We start from the raw sequence: 17,930 nt of genomic DNA on the forward strand, positions 1-17,930 counted from the left end.
GAAATCCTAGCTACCCAGGAGGCTGACATCTAAGGATCATTGTTTAAAGCCAGCCCAGGAAGGAAAGTCCATGAGACTCTTATCTCTAATAAACTACTCAAAAAAAAAAAAAAAGGCAGTTGTGGCTCAAGTGGTAGAATGCTATCCTTGAGCAAAAAGAAGAAAAAGAAAAGAAGGAGGAGGAGGAAGAAAGAAAGAGGAGGAGGAAGAGGAGGAGGAGGAGGAAGAGGAGGAGGAGGAGAAGGAGGAGGAGGAGGAGGAGGAGGAGGAGGAGGAGGAGGAGGAGGAGGAGGAGGAGGAGGAGGAGGAGGAGGAGGAGGAGGAGGAGGAGGAGGAGGAGGAGGAGGAAAGAGAAAACACACTCAGGGATAGCACCTAGGTCCTGAGTTCAAATCCCAGGACTAGCACAGAATGAAAGAAGGAAGGAAGGAAGGAAGGAAGGAAGGAAGGAAGGAAGGAAGGAAGGAAGGAAGGAAGGGAAGAAAGAAAGAAAGAAAGAAAGAAAGAAAGAAAGAAAGAAAGAAAGAAAGAAAGAAAGAAAGAAAGAAAGAAGGAAGGAAGGAAGGCAAGAAAGAAAGGAAGGAAGAAAAAGAAAATTATTATATTTCTGGCCTTTCCAAGAGTTAAATGAGGCTTATGAAGCTTATCTTTCTCCTTTTTCTTTCTTTCTCTTTTTAAATGCAACTCTCTAGTTTTATGAGCTGGGCCAATATACCTAATATTTCGGTTATTCCTAGTACAATGCTGTCAGTTCTCTCAGTGTTGCCCTTGATTTATAATTATTTAAAACACTCTCTTTGCAGAAACTATCTCAGAATATAATAAACCATGACTTCTTTTTTTTGCTTCTAACATTTCAGATTGAAATAATTATAAATTTTATAATCACCCTACATGGTTGGCTCATATTAAATCCTGTCTCCTTGAGGATACTTCTTGTCCATACTCCAAGTCCTTACCTGAAGAGTGCCACTGAGCAGGGAAAGCAAGTCCATACGTAATCCCAAGTGAAAGTCCATCTGTTCTTGAGAATGAGCACAATGCTGTGTGACAACTGAAATTAGTAGATAGTGACTGCCTAATTCAGAATATCTGTAAGACCCAGAGCCAATAGTAGGATTTCAAGCTTATAGGAGAACAGCTCCAAAATAAGTCAAATAAAATTAATATGCCACGCACTGGTGGCTCACACCTGTCATCCTAGCTACTCAGGAGGCTGAGATCTGAGGATCACAGTTCAGAGCCAGCCTGGGCGGGAAAGTCCATGGGACTTGTCTCCAATAAACCACGCAGAAAACCGAAAGTGGCGCTGTGGCTCAAGTGGTAGAGCACTAGCCTTGAGCTGAAGAGCTGAGGAACAGCACCCAGGCCCAGAGTTCAAGCCCCACAACCGACAAAATGAATAAATAAATAAAAATAAAAATATTGTATTTCATCTGAACAAGAATATTATCTTAATGTATATTATTATGCAATTTGAAAACTTTGAAAGGTTATAAATCTCTCATAATATATACAGTATATTGTACATATATAAACTGTATATATACAATGTATTATATATGTATGCAATATATATACAATATATACAATAGTGATTTATATTGTATATATTGCAGTATACATTGTATACAATGTATATCGTATACATTGTATATTGTGTATTGTATATGTTGTATATATTATATTATATATTATATATCTTGTACATATTGTATATTGTATATATTGTACATGTACAATATTGTATATATAGAATATATTGTACATATATATAGAATTATTGAATATGTAATATATACACAATATATTGCATGTGTTATATATTCATATATATTGCATATATTGTGTATATTATAACTTTTATATGTATGCAATATATATTGTAATTTCTTAGAAAGTTTTGACATCTTTCCTTTACATTTTGACTGTTTTATTACATAAATGGTTGCATTCTGATGAAATAAATGTGTAACACTGATGAACTCAGTATTTTTATGTTTTAGGAATTTTCAAAATCACCATATAATAACCAATGATCAGTATTTACTTTCCTCTGTAAGAAAAAAATAAGTATTTTTACATTGCTATGTGTGTGATACAGCTTTTAAAAAATAAAATAGTACAACTGAAATCTGCATTTCTAATTAACAAGTTTTGTCAAAACTGTTTGGAGGAGAATAAAAAATATATTGTTAAAAATTATGTATTGCTGAAATGCACAAAACAAAGGGCATATAAAGACATGTTTGAGGAAAGTACTTACATTGTAATTGTAGGTGCTACAGTATTGTAGATATTGCAGAACTGTAGATACTGCAGTAGTTAATACAAACCCAGAATTCAATAAGTGATAAGAAATTTAAGAGTTCAAATAAAAGTTAAAATTCTTGAATTTTGAGATTTGTCTCTAAGGAGAAATAGAAATCTAAAATAACAACAATAATAATTACAGTGTTTACAAAGGCTTCAAATTTTTCAATATCTTTGTTTCTCTGCTTGAAATGCATAAAATTAAAATGATAGTCACAATTTGTTTCTTGACTATTTTATATGCAGTAATTTTTAATGAAGCAACTAAATTAGGCATAACTTACTGCAGCTTTAATGTAGTTATGATGAATATATTTTACTTGATTAAAATGATAAAACCAAGGAGCCTTAAATATTATCTTAAAAGATTAACTACTATGTCAATTACAAATGTAGGGGAAAGGTATTTATAAGGGAGTAACTATTCGCATGTTCCTTTCATTAAATACTGCCTCCACTGTCACTATCTTCCACAATTGGCTCACACATGGAAGACTTACAGTAGGGCTGTGTCAACTTTACCCTGGTGAAGATGTAGCCAGGAATTGGCTTTTTGTTTAATGGAGGAGACCTACTTGGCACTGATCTCATTAGTTCACCAATCCCAATTCTAAATCACATCTGACGTGGTGTGACCTAACAGGACCAAAACCCAGATCGTGTGATTCCCTAACAGGAAGGCTAGGCCCGGGCTGCGCACAGGTAGGCTGGTCAGTAGATGTCCCCACGCCTCTAGACTGAGCAAATCAAAGTTTCCCATCCCCCTGTCACTGGGCATCCAAGTCACCAAAGTGTTCGGGAAGTTGTCTGCCGCAAAGAAACAAGTAATTGCTCTGCGTGGTGTGTTTATTTCATCCACGGAAAGGGAAAACTTTGCAAAAGGAACAGTACGTGTGTGTGTGTGAGAGAGAGAGAGAGAGAGAGAGAGAGAGACAGAGACAGAGACAGAGACAGAGACAGAGACAGACAGAGACAGAGAGAGACAGACAGACAGAGAGAGAGGGAGGGAGGGAGCGAGACAGAGACACAAAGAGGGAGGGAAGGAGGGAGGGAGGGAGGGAGGGAGAGACAGAGACAGAGAGAGAGGGAGGGAAGGAGGGAGGGAGAGAGACAGAGACACAGAGAGAGGGAGGGAAGGAGGGAGGGAGGGAAGAGGGACACAGACAAGAGAGAGGGAGAGAAGGAGGGAGGGAGGAAGGGAGAGCGGGGAGCGATGGAGGAGGGGAGGGGGAGATTGAGAGTGGGAGGCAGCGCTGATCTTACTTGGGGTGGAGGCCCCGGGGACCCCGGCAGCCCCGGCCGCCCCGGGGGCGTCGGCGGTGCGCGGAGGGGGGTCGGCGGCCCCGCCCCCCGCACCTGGCCGGCCCCGCCTGCGGCCGGGGGTCACCGCCCGGGGACTCGGCAGAATTCACCATCAAACACCAACAACTGAGCGGGCCGGCAGATGTCCGGAGACGGAAAGAGAAAGGGAGGGCGAGAGACAGACAGACAGACAGACCGACAGACCAACAGACAGACACGGACAGACAGACAGACAGACACACCCGGGCAGACAGAGAGACCCAGAGAGGAGGGGGAGAGGGAGCGCGAGAAGAGTCACGAACTTGGGACCCTGGGAGTCCCGCTCGTCTGGTTTGCCCACGAACTGGCCAGCGTCTCCGACCCGCGACCCGCGAGTCCGCGGGGCCGGAGCGCTCCCCCGCCCGGGTGGGACGCGGGCTGCCACCGGGACGCTCTCCCGCGTCCCTAGACTCCGCCCCCCCGGCCCCAGCCCGGGTCCCCCGCCGCGGCTCCGCCCCCCGGGGATCCAGCCCCGCCCCGCGCTGGCCCGGCGCTGATTGGCCGAGGCGCTGACAGGAGGCGTGGCCGGGAAGTCTGGGCCCGGCCCCTCCCTCCGGTATAAACCCCCGGCTGGGCTCCGGGTCTGCATCCCTCTCCCTCTCTCTCTCTCTCCTCTCTCTTTCTCTCCCGCCGCCTTCCTCCCCGCAACTGAACAGTGAAAATTCACAGCGTGGATCCGCGAACCGGCACAGATGTCCTGTGCAAACGCACATGCTCTGCCATCCACACCGCCTTCCTTTCTTTCCCTTCCACCCCTCCGGCCCCTCGTAGCGCTTCTTTGTAACTAACAGCAGCGCTACCAACAACTCCTCCTCCTCCTCCTCCTCCTCCTCCTCCTCCTCCTCCTCCTCCTCCTCCTCCTCCTCCTCCTCCTCCTCCTCCTCCTCCTCCTCCTCCTCCTCCTCCTCCTCCTCCTCCTCCTCCGTCCAAGTGATCACAAAAGAGACCTTCCTTCCCAGCCGGAGGCGGTGGCATTTTCCTTCCTTTTCTTCCTTTTGGAAGCAACCACCCTGGAGAGAAAGAACACAGAAAAACACAAAAAGCAGCCCCCAGCCAGCGCCAGCCCGGCCGCCGCCGCCGGGACACCCGTGATTGTCCGCCCTGCGTGCAAACAAACCAGCAGCACCCCAGCCGGGCCGCCGCCCGCCGCCCCGCGCCGCCGCCCGCCGCCCCAGCCGCCCCGCGCGCGGCGGCCTGCGCGCCCCCGCCACCGGCATGGCTGTCTCCGCGCCGCGGCTCGGCTTCGCCCACCACCACCGCCTCCTCTCCGCGTGCTGAGCGGGATTTCGGGGCTGTCCGGGGTTCGGGGCTGGGGAGCAGCTTCATGACTACGAGGAGCGGCGGGGAGCGGTCACACCATGCGCGGTAAGCGGGCGGCCCCGGCGGGGCGCCCGGGGTCGGGGCGCTGGGGGAGCGGGGCAGCGCGGGGGGCGAGGCGAGCGGCCGCGGCGGAGCTGCCGGGGGCCCGGGGCCGAGAAAGTTGTGCGAAGGCGGCGATGCCTCTCCCGGGAGTTGTGCGAGGACGCGGGAGGCGCTTCCTCCTCCTCCTCCTCCTCCTCCTCCTCCTTCTCTCCTCCTCCTCCTCTTCTTCTTCTTCTTCTTCTTCTTCTTCTTCTTCTTCTTCTTCTTCTTCTTCTTCTTCTTCTTCTTCTTCTTCTTCTTCTTCTTCTTCTTGTTCACTTTTTATTTATTTATTTACTTTGGAGAGGGGCGCAGAGCTACTTGCTTCTTCTCAGTTCTGCAGTTGCGCTCTGCCTGCCTGCCTGTCTGTCTGTCTGTCTGTCTTTCCCTCTCGCGTCGTTCTCGGTGCAGAAGCCGAGCGGGTGCGGGAGGGAGAGCCCGGCGCCGGGCGTGCAGGCTTCCCGCGCTGGGAGGGAGGCCGGGCGCGCGGGGCGCGGGGCGCGGGGCGCGGGGCGGCGGCGGGAGCACTCACGGGCTTGACAGCGTCCCGGCGCAGCAGCCGGCCGGCCTGGCGGGCGCATCTCTCTACCAGACTGGTAAACCGAGGAACGGTGTGGAGGGACTGGACCTGGACCCGGGGGGTCAGCGCCCCACCCCCAGCGTCCTTTAGTGTGTAGCTACTGGACCCAAGGACTGGACACACACACACACACACACACACACACACACACACACACACACACACACACACACACACACAAGTTGCACGGAGAAAGTTTAAGAGACCGAGCCCTCCTCCCCAGCCTCGCGGGCGGAGAAGGGCGCCCACCGGGCCCCGGGCCCCGGGACTCCGTTGTCCAAGGAAGGCTCGCCTGGGGTGCCTTGCCAGACCCCGACCCCCCGATGCCCGCCCGAGGAGGCGGCGGCGGGACTGCGGGGTGAGCTGAAGTGTGCACGGGGCAGGGCAGCGCCAGGGGGGGACCGATTGGGGCTGGGGGGGCGCTGCCCCGTGGAGCGGTTTCCCTGAGCTGTGAACCTCGGGGCCTCTCCTCCCTCCCCTTCCGGATGGTCACAACTTCACTTTTCCTTGGAAAGGCCGCTGGCACCCCGGCCGGCTTGGAGGGGCCCAGGCGTTTCTGAGTTGGCACACTTGCCCTCCAAGCTCACTTCCTGGTGGATGGGGGTGCGTGGGGGGCAGGCGGGGTTTCGTCTTGCCTTCCACATGTCGCTCTGGATTGGGGTAACAGATAGGGAGAACCAGCCAGCGCAGCACCTGCCTGCGACCTGGCCCCAGAGAGACATGTGCTTTAGGCAAGAAGCCTCCAGAAGAACTTGCCACCTTCAACCGGGTAGAGTTTGTGTCCCTTCCATGCTCCCCATCACAGTCCAGAAAGTGCCAGAGAGGCAGTGACCATTGCCCACACTTCTCTCTAAGCTTTCCCTCCCCACCCCGTCCCACCCCCAGAAAAGGGATCCTGGGCTAGCCAGCTTGGACAGAGGTTTGCTTGTGGCAGGAAAGCAAAGGAGAAAGGAAGAGCACTGGAAGCTGCGCGTGAAGGGCATTCTGCTGGAAGGGTCTCAGGGTGTGTGTGTGTGTGTGTGTGTGTGTGTGTGTGTGTGTGTGTGTGTGTGTGTGTGTGTGTGTGTGTGTGACTATCCCAGCCCAGGGCTAGGGGAGGATCACATTGTTCACTATCAAACTCTTCCCAGACACTGGATTAGGGAAATTAAAAGGTGCCTGTTCTCGGTGAGAAAGGCCTCCCTCTTGGCTCTTTGTTTTTCTTTTCCTGTCCCACCACACCAGCACACACACACTCTCCTTCCTCTGTCCCTTATTCGCATCTGAAACTGCCAATTGATCTGTCTGTCCGTGTGTCTCTCTATCTCTGTGTCTCTCCATCTCTCTCTCTGGTTCATTCCCTGACCACCTCTCCCATCACAGCTAGATCACGGCTCTCAGAGGGTCAGCCCTTCAGGAGTACCAAGTAAGACCTGAGCATAAAACCTGCACACTCCTACACCTGAGAATCTGAAGGAAACCTGCAGCAGGGCTGGGCTTTGCCTCCATCCATCATTCTGCTCCTGCAGGAGCCGCTGTGGTGTGTTGACCGCAGCCAGAGTTAACTGGCTCCGGAGATGAAAGGGTGGAAAATAAGAGGGTACTCTCCAGAGCACCTTCGAAATCCAAGGTGAGCCCACAGCTTTACCCCGAGAGCATCGGCCTGTCAGGCTGGCTCAGGACCATACCAGGTTCTAACTTCAGGTGGCTCCCTCCTGACTCCTCCACCCTCCGGCCCGAGGCCCGCAGAGGGGAACTTCTAAGAGCAAAACAAAGTAGAAGGGAACCAGCCCCTCTTGGTGATCACTGGCCCTTCTTTTCCCGACCTCTGTGTCTCCACTCTGCCCCTCCCAACCTCCAGGGAGTGGGGAGAAACGCTTCTCCTCTGAATCGGGACCCGGCCCTTCAGGAAGGGAGGAAAGATCGGGGCTAGCTAGGTGTCCTGTAGGCGCTGGGCAATTGAACTTCATTGTGAACTTGAGAAGTGAGAGCTGGGAAAAGCAGCCCTTGTGCAGGGTTAGTTCGAAGGACGGCTTTGGGGAGGAGGGGCGCGGGGGAGCGAGGGGAGGGAGGATTGGTTTTGAACTTGGCTTTTCAGTATGCTAACTCCAGTTGGCTTACACATTCCTTGTCTCCATCTCTCTCACACACACACACACACACACACACAGAGAGAGAGAGAGAGAGAGAGAGAGAGAGAGAGAGAGAGAGAGAGAGAGAGAGAGAGAGAGAGAGAGAGAGAGTCCCGTGATCTCCACCCCAGGTGGTCCTGTCAGTGAAATTGCATCAGGAAGATTGGCGTCTGGCAAATGTCTTGAGTTCGGGCACTTTAACGCAAGCAAGCATGGCCTAGGATTGCGTGATCTCCTGTGAGGTCAAGACACAAGTTCACCCCCATCCTAGCCCATCCTAGCTGACCCTCCACCCCGCCCCCAGCATGCGAGCGCCTTGGGTATTTCACAGACTCTAATTCCCAGAGACAATCTGGGTAACAATGGAGACCTGTTCTGGCCCCGTTCTGCTGAGCAGGGCTGGGGTTCCCTCAGGTCTGGGGCAGGGGAGGTTGTGTTTGGGGGCTCCCAAAGCCCTTCACTCTTTGTCTGCGGGCGGGTACCACAGGAGTTCTAGAGGTACTTCTGCACGAATTGCAGTATTGAAAGGAGTAACTCCTGGGGGCCGAAAGGAGGGCTTTTTAATCGTGTCCAATCATCAGTCAGACAGGAGTGCCATCCAGGTGTGGGTTTCAGAGCCCCCTTCTCGAAAGGTCTATCAGCCGTTTATGACACGGAGCACTGACGTGACTGGACATTTCGACGATGCTTCCTCCTAAGACAACCCTGCTTCCAAAAACAGGGGCACAGATGCCATCCCAATCAATGGCTGATGGGCGCTTGGGAGGATTAGGAATCTGGCTTTATGCTGGCTGTAGATAAAGATGGGCTTGGCTTTTCTAAAGTCCAGGTTTTGCCTATTATTTACAAGTAGTTAATTTCTATTAACTACTAAACTCGAAGGTGGGGGGAAGAGGCCGTTGCTCGCCGAGGTGTGGCTATGCTTCAAATGCAGAGAGCTCTACCCAAAAGGGTCTTTAGATTTCTCTTTCAAACACGGCTTTGCTCTTAGTTTTCACCACAAACTCCAGTCAGATAGTTCGAATTAAATATTTCTAACTAATGTTTCACTCCCCACAATTAAAAAATAAGCATTGTTATCAGGAGTTCATTAATAAGTATACATTAAATAATTATCAGTAAATGTCTTCACTCCCCCAAGAAAGTAATCATTGTAACAATTTAAAGAAAAATGTCAAAACTATGTATATGGAGAGAGGGAGAGAGAGAGAGAAAAGAGTCCAAAATCTACAGTATTTTCTTAAGTGATTGCACCTAGTGACTTTTTCCTTCCAGGGTGGATTTGTAGCAAGTACTGAGATACAGAAGGGCTTGACATTTAAAAGTCATATTAATTCCACCATAGCTTATACTTTTGTATACTCTCAGAGACTCAAGATAAAAACAAACAGGATGGCAATGTATAGGGGAGAAATGGTCAACAAGCTTTATAGACAAGGACCACAAGATTAAAACTCCTTTATTATCAGTCATTTAAAAACCCAGAAGTTCTTATACACCTTCATTAACAAAATTTGATCATTAGAGAAGCCTTTGAAATGGTTTTTTTCCATCCTTTCAAAGTGATTTTATGTGATAGTTGGCCATCAAAAAATCATTATTCTATGCTCAACTACATAGGGATGTGTGCATTTGCTTATCTTGGTAACAGTGTGCTAAGTACTAAATAATTAACAGTCAAAGTTATTAAGGAACTATTCAAGATTGAATTTTTTAATACATGTACCTTAAATTTTAAGTATTTCTAATTGTACAGCAACAACAATTTTGTAGCAGTATGAAATTATGAAGTTTTGGGTTTGATCTTCATGCAAGTAGAATTTAAATTGTGTAAAAAAAAAAAAAAAAAAAAGCAAAACCTACTTTTCCCCCTAAAAGTAATATACAAGATTGACACTAGAATTTTAAAATGGCTGAATACAGGAAGGTTCTCTACATTTTAAAAAAAAGAAGAAAATGTTCCTCAGCTATGACTTCACTTTTTATAAGCTTACATTCTCTTTTTCAGGGGTAGAAGATAGCCTCTAAAGTTTTTATAATAAAATAGTTCAAAAAATAAAAGTGTGAATTACAATACCATAAGGAACTTTTTGTCACTTTGATTAATAGCATAGCTCTGATTTAGAGTGACTGTTACATACCATTCAATTAACAAAGAGTTTAGAATCATCCCAGTATGTATGTCTTTGAGCTTAGAAAATTGGGTATGTTTGAGTCTGCTGGGATTCGTCAAATTTATGAATAATAATCAAGGTCCAGTGTGTATTGGCAAAGTCTAAGATTTACACTTTAAAGAAATAAAAAAGATATCAAAATGAAGGTTATCAAATTCTGGACAAACTTAAAACAATTACATGTAAATGAGTACATAGTATGAGCGTAGTATGAGGGCAAAGGCTCTTAGTAATTGAGACGATCAAAAATAATATTTGTATCATTCTAATATTAATTTCTTAAGACTAAATTCCTATTCCCACAAAGTAAAAAACACAGACTCTGAAGCAATGGTTTTTAATTATATTTGGCATTAATTTGTTTAATTAATTAAATTTGATATTAACAAAATATTATCACCCAAAAAATAAATGGAAAGGTAAATATTGAAAACTAAAACCATTACTAATACATTACTAATACTCCAGAAGTAGTTCTACGGTTCCATTCACTCTTCACTGAAGGATAGACATTAGGAGACTAATGAAATGAGTCCTTTGTGATGTAATGAATGATGACCTTTGATAAAAATGAGCAATCTACACAAAAAGCATTATGCCTATAATTTTGCAGTCATCTTTCAATTACGGCTTCTTACAAATATTTATCTTACTTTCAATAGAATCTCTGAGTTAACAGACTCCCCAGCAGATAATAGCAGTCCTTGGAGGCGTCTGTTGATACTCACTGATACGCAATATAGATATATATACATGCCTGTAACCACCCACTCAGACACAAAGAATGAATATTTGAGAGAGGAAAATCATTCTTCTCTTTGCTTTCACTATCCAGACTTCCAAATGCAACACATTCAGAGAAACAGAAACAACTTTTCAAAGCATTCAGAGAAAGCATACGAGTAGACATAGTATTTGAGTCGCATGGGAAAGCAACTGTTATTAACATCTATTTATGAACAATCTACACAAAACTCCATTATACAACTTAATGATAATTAGAGGGAAGGGGGTTCAAAGGATTCAGGACTGCCAAATAAATAAAATATTCCCTCTCAAATTAAGCAACACATTCATAGATAACAAGGCTTATAGTATGAATTTGAAGGATGTCTCCTTTGTAGCACAAGACAAAGGAAGCATGGAGGAATAAATATTGATTGAACTAATCATCGGATGAATAGAAATGAGATTTAACAGTGCACCAATATAATAGGCTATGTTAACCAGTCCTTTCATGGCACATATGCTGCTCTTTCAACCCCTGACCCCATCATTCAGCTCTTAATGAGGGGAACCACAGGTGTTATAACGGCATTTATAGTAAATCAAGCTAAATATAGTAACCATGTGGGTAACTAATGGCATTGGGTGCGTGGATTCTTATAAAAGGAAAGTTGTGTTCATTCGTGGCACAAAATTATTATTGTGTATTTCAAAGCGGTTAAAATTTGGCTTTCTCAAGTCATCTTTAAAATATATCTACATGGCCATCAGTGTTTTTAACGTCCAGATTTGGTGACTTTGTAATAAGTACAGTTTGATGAATACTCATCTGCTTTGTTAAATAATGCTAGTATATATATTTATATATATATATATTTGTATATATATTATATATATTTATATATATATATTTGTATATATATATGTATATATAGATCTGCTTTGTTAAATAATGCTAGTCAATATACATATTTACCAATATTGCTATAAACCTTACAGAGTAAACATTTTTAGATAACACTTAGAAGGCATGTTATTTTACAGTTAATATAGCATGCTTGAAAATACTTATAAGTATTAGTAATCATTTTTAACTTGATGATAGTAACAATTATATATCATATTTAAAACAAAATTAGGATGTTTTTGGCATAGATATAGTCTTTCAAGAGCCAAAATGAAGATGTCAGCTTTTGCCAAAACTCAAGGCTAAATATTTACTCAAACGCATGCTCCTATCAAAAGAGGGAAGGTAACTTGCTTTGACTTGCTGGTTCTTCTCTGCATAATGAATCATTTCATTGGCTGGACTGACATGCTAACTTTGTAAATTACTTTATTAATGTCATATTCTCCTGTGGTTAGTTGTCACATATTAGGTGGTCCTGGGCCATACTTCTCTAATTTAGATAAATCATCAGCATAAGCAAAAAAAAGAACAAATTAATCTGGTTTTTTTTTTTTAAATAAATGCTGCTTTTGGTGACTAGCCTATTTATTGCTGTGAGTTCATGTAAGTCAAATAGCCTAGCATCATGGTATATATGAAAAACTGAGGTGCTTAAAGAATACTGGAGTACAGATTTACTTTGTAAATCTTATCTTAAAAAACAGTATTGCTAAGCATAAATTTTGAACCATACTTAAAAATTTTTATGAAACATCTTTCTTTTAAAGACTTCTACACCATTACCTGAATTGCTTAGATTATATGACAATCCTGTCACAACAGCAGATAAACAATAGGTTGATTTCAAGTTAAAACTATAAACAATGCTCTCTAGATTTGAGCACTATCTTTTATTTTAAAATGGGAATAGTAAAAGTTTTGCTAAAAGGCCTTGGCATTTATTCAAAACCAGATCTCAACTTGTAATTGATAAGTATTTGTAGTCCCCTACCCCCACTAAATATAAGCTCTTAGATTAGCTTTCTGATAAAAATTTTGGAGATTTTTGTTCCCAACTACAAATTCCTCCCCTCATTTAATGCTCCTTAACCATGATTCTTTCCATTTCTGAAGATTGTCAAACGCACTGATCAACCCATTTCTAGAGACTCAAAATAAGATGTGCTCTTATATATGAGAATGAAATCATCTTCTCGAAGTTGTTTTCATTTTGGCTCTTATTTTAAAAGGGGCAGCTCAAGGCTATCATCTTGCATACCCTTGTAGATACTAATGGAAATGTCTGTGAGTTGAACACTTGTCCAAAATGTATTGGGCATCCACTGAAAATCAGGTACGTGACTGAACCTGGAGTATGTGGAAGTTGGTACAGCAGTCATTTGGTGTGGTCCAAGCTGTGTTCCAACCTAGAGCAGAACAGGATGTAGCAGGGATGCGATCAGAAGTCAGAGTAGCTTCTCACAGGGGAAGTAGTACTTGAGATGCCCTCCAAGCATGAGTGCATGTCCCTCTTTTGCCCAAAGCATCCATCATAAATACAGTATATTAAATTATTGTTGTATTCCCTATTGCTTTATGTCCCTTGTACTATGTGAAATTGAGTTATTAAGATCCAATTATCTAGAAAAGAACACATCCCAATGTACCAGAAGTAGTACTAGGATTCTCAAGTAACAATTTAAAAATTAACTCCATTTGACTCCTTAAATTTACAAAAGAAAAATATTCTGGAGACATGTGGGCATGAGGAAGAGTATAACTTGCTAAAGAAAAACATATCTGCATGAAAACAATGTGAAAGTGCTTCTGCATTTGTTTTTCTAAGGGAAACTCTTGTTCATCCCCGGAAGGAAATAGTTGATACATATTGAATTTCATTTCTTTTAATGTTTAAACTATTATCCGAACACAGCGCTAGTTACTCCGGAGAATGTTTTAGATTACCAGAAATCAGGGAGGATAGACTCCACTGAAGTAATAGAGCATTTAAGCAATGTCTGAGGGCAATAGGAATATTCTTACAATTATTCCATTCCAAGAACCTGGGTATGAAATTATACTCTGGAAGAAAATCTCAAAGTAGAAAGTACAACATAATAGTCTTGCTGAATTTTTAGTGCTTCTATCTCGCAAGCATCTGAACTAAGGAAAATTCTAAATCTGAGAAAAGGGAAAAACCTAAGTCAGAGAGGAAAATACCCACCAGGTCCTGTGCAACATGATCTGTAAGTAAATCATGAATCAGGCTTAAACCAATGCCACTGCAATTCACAGTCAGGGCTACTCATTGTGACATAATAATTTGTCATTATGATCTTACACATTAGATCGTGCGAGTTCCTAAGCCCAGGCCCTGATAGGCGTGTTTAACCCATTCTGCAATTCTGGTGAGTTGGTGACCCTATAAAGCTGAAACACAGATTGGGGATGGGGAGACTTCACATGAATCAATGCCACCATTTGAAACTTTCAAGAAGCCAAATTATCACAGTTGGCTATAACCCTTGGCATTGCCATAAAATGTCATCTTCAAATATTTCCACATAGTGAATGAGTCCACAGAAGCCTATTTGTTCTGTGACGATTTTCTTTAATGCTATGTATTAACAAGAATTTATTATACTAAATAATTGTGTTCTTCTGTTTCAACAACCTCCACGTAACACAATGGTTAGGAGATTTCCATCCGTTTATTTCTTGGAAATGGAAGAACTCAGGAAGTGCCCGAAAGATCCATTTCTTGGAACTTTTCTGAAAAGGACAAGGTTTAGAAGACCTCTCTAACTTTTACTTGCCTTGATTGAACAGTTACTTAAAATGGCAGTTGGTTTTATGGACAAATCCTGTCCTACTGCTTAGTACAATTTCTCTGCACCTCTTTTTTTAATGCCCCCTTTTCTTGTTATACCTGAGCCAGTTGATTAGTCTGAGTGGGGAATGTGGACAGGAGCCTTTGAATTACAGTGGTTTCACTTGTACTGATAAATCACACATAAATCTAGTTTTGTTTTGTTTTTCCTTTAGCTTACATGGAAATATGCCTGGGCTTAATAAACATTAAACTTACTACTTTGATCTTTATGCTTAAGACTAGTTAAAGGGAGTTTTCTAATATAGGATGAGAATATGTTGTTGCTTGTTATTCCCTCTGAGGACATCAAATTCAGACAGCCATACTATACTTATTGGCCTAAATAGTCTAATGAAATAAGTGGAACTACTTCTATCTGCAGCTACATTAAGCCAGATTCAGGTGTCCCATGCCTGTGATGCTTGCTACTCTGGAGACTGAGATCTATAGATTGCAGTTCGAAGCCAGCCTGGGTAGAAAAGTCCATGAGCCAATATGTCAATACTCAGAAAAAGCCTTAAGTGGTGCTGTGGCTCAAGTAGTAGATTGCTAGCCTCGAGCACAACAAGGCTCAGGGACAGCAACCAGGCCCTGAGTTCAAGCTGCATTAAAAATGGGAAGGTGGCTTAGTGGTAGAGTGCTTGCCTTGCATGCATGTGGCCCTGGGTTCGATTCCTCAGCACCACATAAGCAAAAAGAAAAAAAAAAAACAGAAGTGGTGCTGTGACTCAAGTGGTAGAGTGCTAGCCTTGAACTAAAGAGCTGAGGGGCAGCGCCCAAGCCCAGAGTTCAGGCACCATGACCGGACCCCCCAAAAAAGTTTCATTTCACCTATTTAAGGAACGAATTAGTGTTAAATATGGGTTTTATTATACTATATTACCATGAAAACCTATATTTTCAACTTTCCCAAGCAAATATTTCATTACCTAACGAGCCAGCGTGAACACTTGAATCATATCTAACCAATCCAGCAGCTGTTGCCTTCTAGATTTCAAAATCAAACAATAACACAGCTTTAAAGATCTTTGACACTTTGGATTGCTAATGAGTAATTGGCTGCTATTATCATTGTCAGATTGAATAATACAATTATTACACAGAAGATTTCGTGTTAACTTGTACATAAGTTGTGCCTGGCACATGCAAAGGAATTAAACACTTTTAAAGAAAGGAGAAGAAAACCTTGATCCAAATTTCCACAGTTGTTGAACATGAACAAATGCCACGCCGTCTGGTGGAACAGAGGAACATTTGCTCGGGAAAAACACGTGGTATCATGAAGTTACATTACTCTCCGGCAATAATTCAGTTTTACTAATCAATTTTCTTAAAAATTAAGTTTCATGTGAACAGGGCAATTTGGGTCTTCCCCTTTCAATGCAAACTGTTTTTTGTTTACATATTTATGTATGTATGCATTTATTTATTTAGTCAATTATAGGGCTTGAACTCAGGACCTGGGCACTATCCCTGCTCAAGGTTATTGCTTGAATACTTTGAGCCGCAGCTCCTCTTCTATCTTTTTGGTAGTTAATTGGAGAGAAGAAGCTCATGGGCTTTCCTGCCTATCCTGGCTTCGAACCTTGATCCTATCTCAGCCTCTTGAGTAGCTAGGATCACAGCTGTGAACCACCAGCACCCAGAAGTGGACTGCTTTTTAAAAGGCTTAGTTCTAAGTACTCTTGTCCTTACATATGTATTTTCATTCTTGTTACAAAAATATGTCAAGTGCCAAGGGAAGAACAGTGAAGTTAGTCATCCTCAGGACATATGAAAAATACAAGTAATACGAATATTAATAAGGTTGCATTAATACCTTTCCAGTTGTGATTTTTGTTTTATTTTGTTTGGCTGATTGGCATTACTGAAGATCAATTCTGGCTGCTACCTTTGTCAAAAATAAATAAAATTTGCTTTTAGTTTTAGAAAATGTTATCTTGTAAAGAGATAAATTGATTCTGATTTTTCCACCAAAACTTTGGTGTATTCTCTTCCTTTATTTAACAGCTTTTGAAAGGTTGTCTAACATGATCGACTTGAATGCTGATATAGAGTCAAAGACAGACCTTTTTCTCATAGTACAATGACCACAAAGAAAAAGCAATATGAGAAAGTTGTATGTTGTACCTCCCATAGTAGATTAGGTTTAAATGCCATCGCTCAACCTTGATTATGGACTACTTAAAATGTATCCATGAAACTCATTGGAGAATGTTAGAGTATCAAACTCAAAAAGTGACTTTCTTATAAATTCCATTGAGACTTCCCTAGATAATATTTGTTTCATAAGAAGTTATAAAATGTCCAGTTGATTATATATCATTTTCCTAATTAAGAGAAAAAAAGAATTGACATGATTATGTATTTAAAGAGATGGATACCTGATATTGACTTGAGACAAGGGGTTGTGACTCTGAGCACAGATCTGTTTTCAATCATCTGTGTTCTCTCTCACACTCGCCTGCTCTCGTAGAACATACTCTTTCACACAGTGCGGACATTACCAATCAAGTATGATATTCATCATTTACTCATTCTGGATACAGCCTCCTCAATCATTGGACCCGTATTCTCAAGATAAAGATTTCACCAAAACTTTCACCAGTGTTTAGACTCTGTGAGAATAATATGGTAAAACAATTCATTTATAATAGCCCCTTGGAAAAGCATACTTTCATAGTTTTCACTCTCAAAATAATGATGATGCTTTGTCAATACCTGAAAAACTTTATGCAAAAATCTGTGTATGTGTATATGTGTGTGTGTGTGTGTGTGTGTGTGTGTGTGTGTGTGTGTGTGTGTGTACTTACCAGTACTGGATCTTGAACTCAGAGTCTCACGCTTTTACTAGACTTTTGATTTGAGCCACATTTGAGCCACATCTTCATATCGGTCCTTTTGCTGGTTTTCTGGATATCTCTTGTGTCTGCCTAGGCTGGTTCTCAGTGGCGATTCTCAGACCTCAGCCTCGTGAGTGGTTACAGTTCTAGGTATGATCCATGGGTACATGGCAAATGTATATGCTCTGAATGGGCACTGTCCGGCCATAATAATAAATTCAAAGTACAAAGAGTATTTTTTCTTACTCTAATTATTCCCTTAAAGGCTTCAAATCATTCCTTTTATGAACTCAAATGTATTTCCTTTTATAAAGACCTCAAATTTGAGGTGAAATTGTAAATTTCTCCCCGCTTAGAACCAGCATCTACCTACAGGAAGTGTTTCGATAAGAAAGAGCTGTTGAAAACTAGATACAAAAATTCCTCTCCATTCAATAACCAACTTTTAGCCAGTGAAGTAAACATGCTTATTTGTCCATTAAGTTGTCAGTTCTGACTCTGATTTATATATCTGTCAAGGGGAGAGTTACATATCTTGAAGCACCAGAATTTTAAGCAAAAGAATGAGTACCTGAGCCTAGAACATCACGATTTACTCACCTGAGTTTGATTTATTTGGTCTGATTGACTGGGATTGAAAATCTCATCACCACCTTATTTACCTGAAAGACCTCTAACCA

General features: G+C 42.8%; 1 protein-coding gene across 1 annotated transcript in view; it reads left to right on the top strand.

The window, feature by feature from the left end:
• The first annotated feature begins 4,948 nt into the window (after positions 1–4,948).
• Rorb (RAR related orphan receptor B) overlaps positions 4,949–17,930 on the top strand; it is a 195,662-nt gene continuing 182,680 nt past the window's right edge. The window contains exon 1 of the mRNA XM_070035755.1: positions 4,949–5,019. Coding sequence (XP_069891856.1) covers positions 5,013–5,019 — 7 coding nt within the window. The 5' untranslated portion in view covers positions 4,949–5,012. The remainder of the gene's footprint in view (positions 5,020–17,930) is intronic.

Source organism: Dipodomys merriami, unplaced genomic scaffold (assembly GCF_024711535.1).
Source record: "Dipodomys merriami isolate MVZ:Mamm:240054 unplaced genomic scaffold, mDipMer1.0.p SCAF_26, whole genome shotgun sequence".
NCBI lineage: Eukaryota > Metazoa > Chordata > Mammalia > Rodentia > Heteromyidae > Dipodomys > Dipodomys merriami.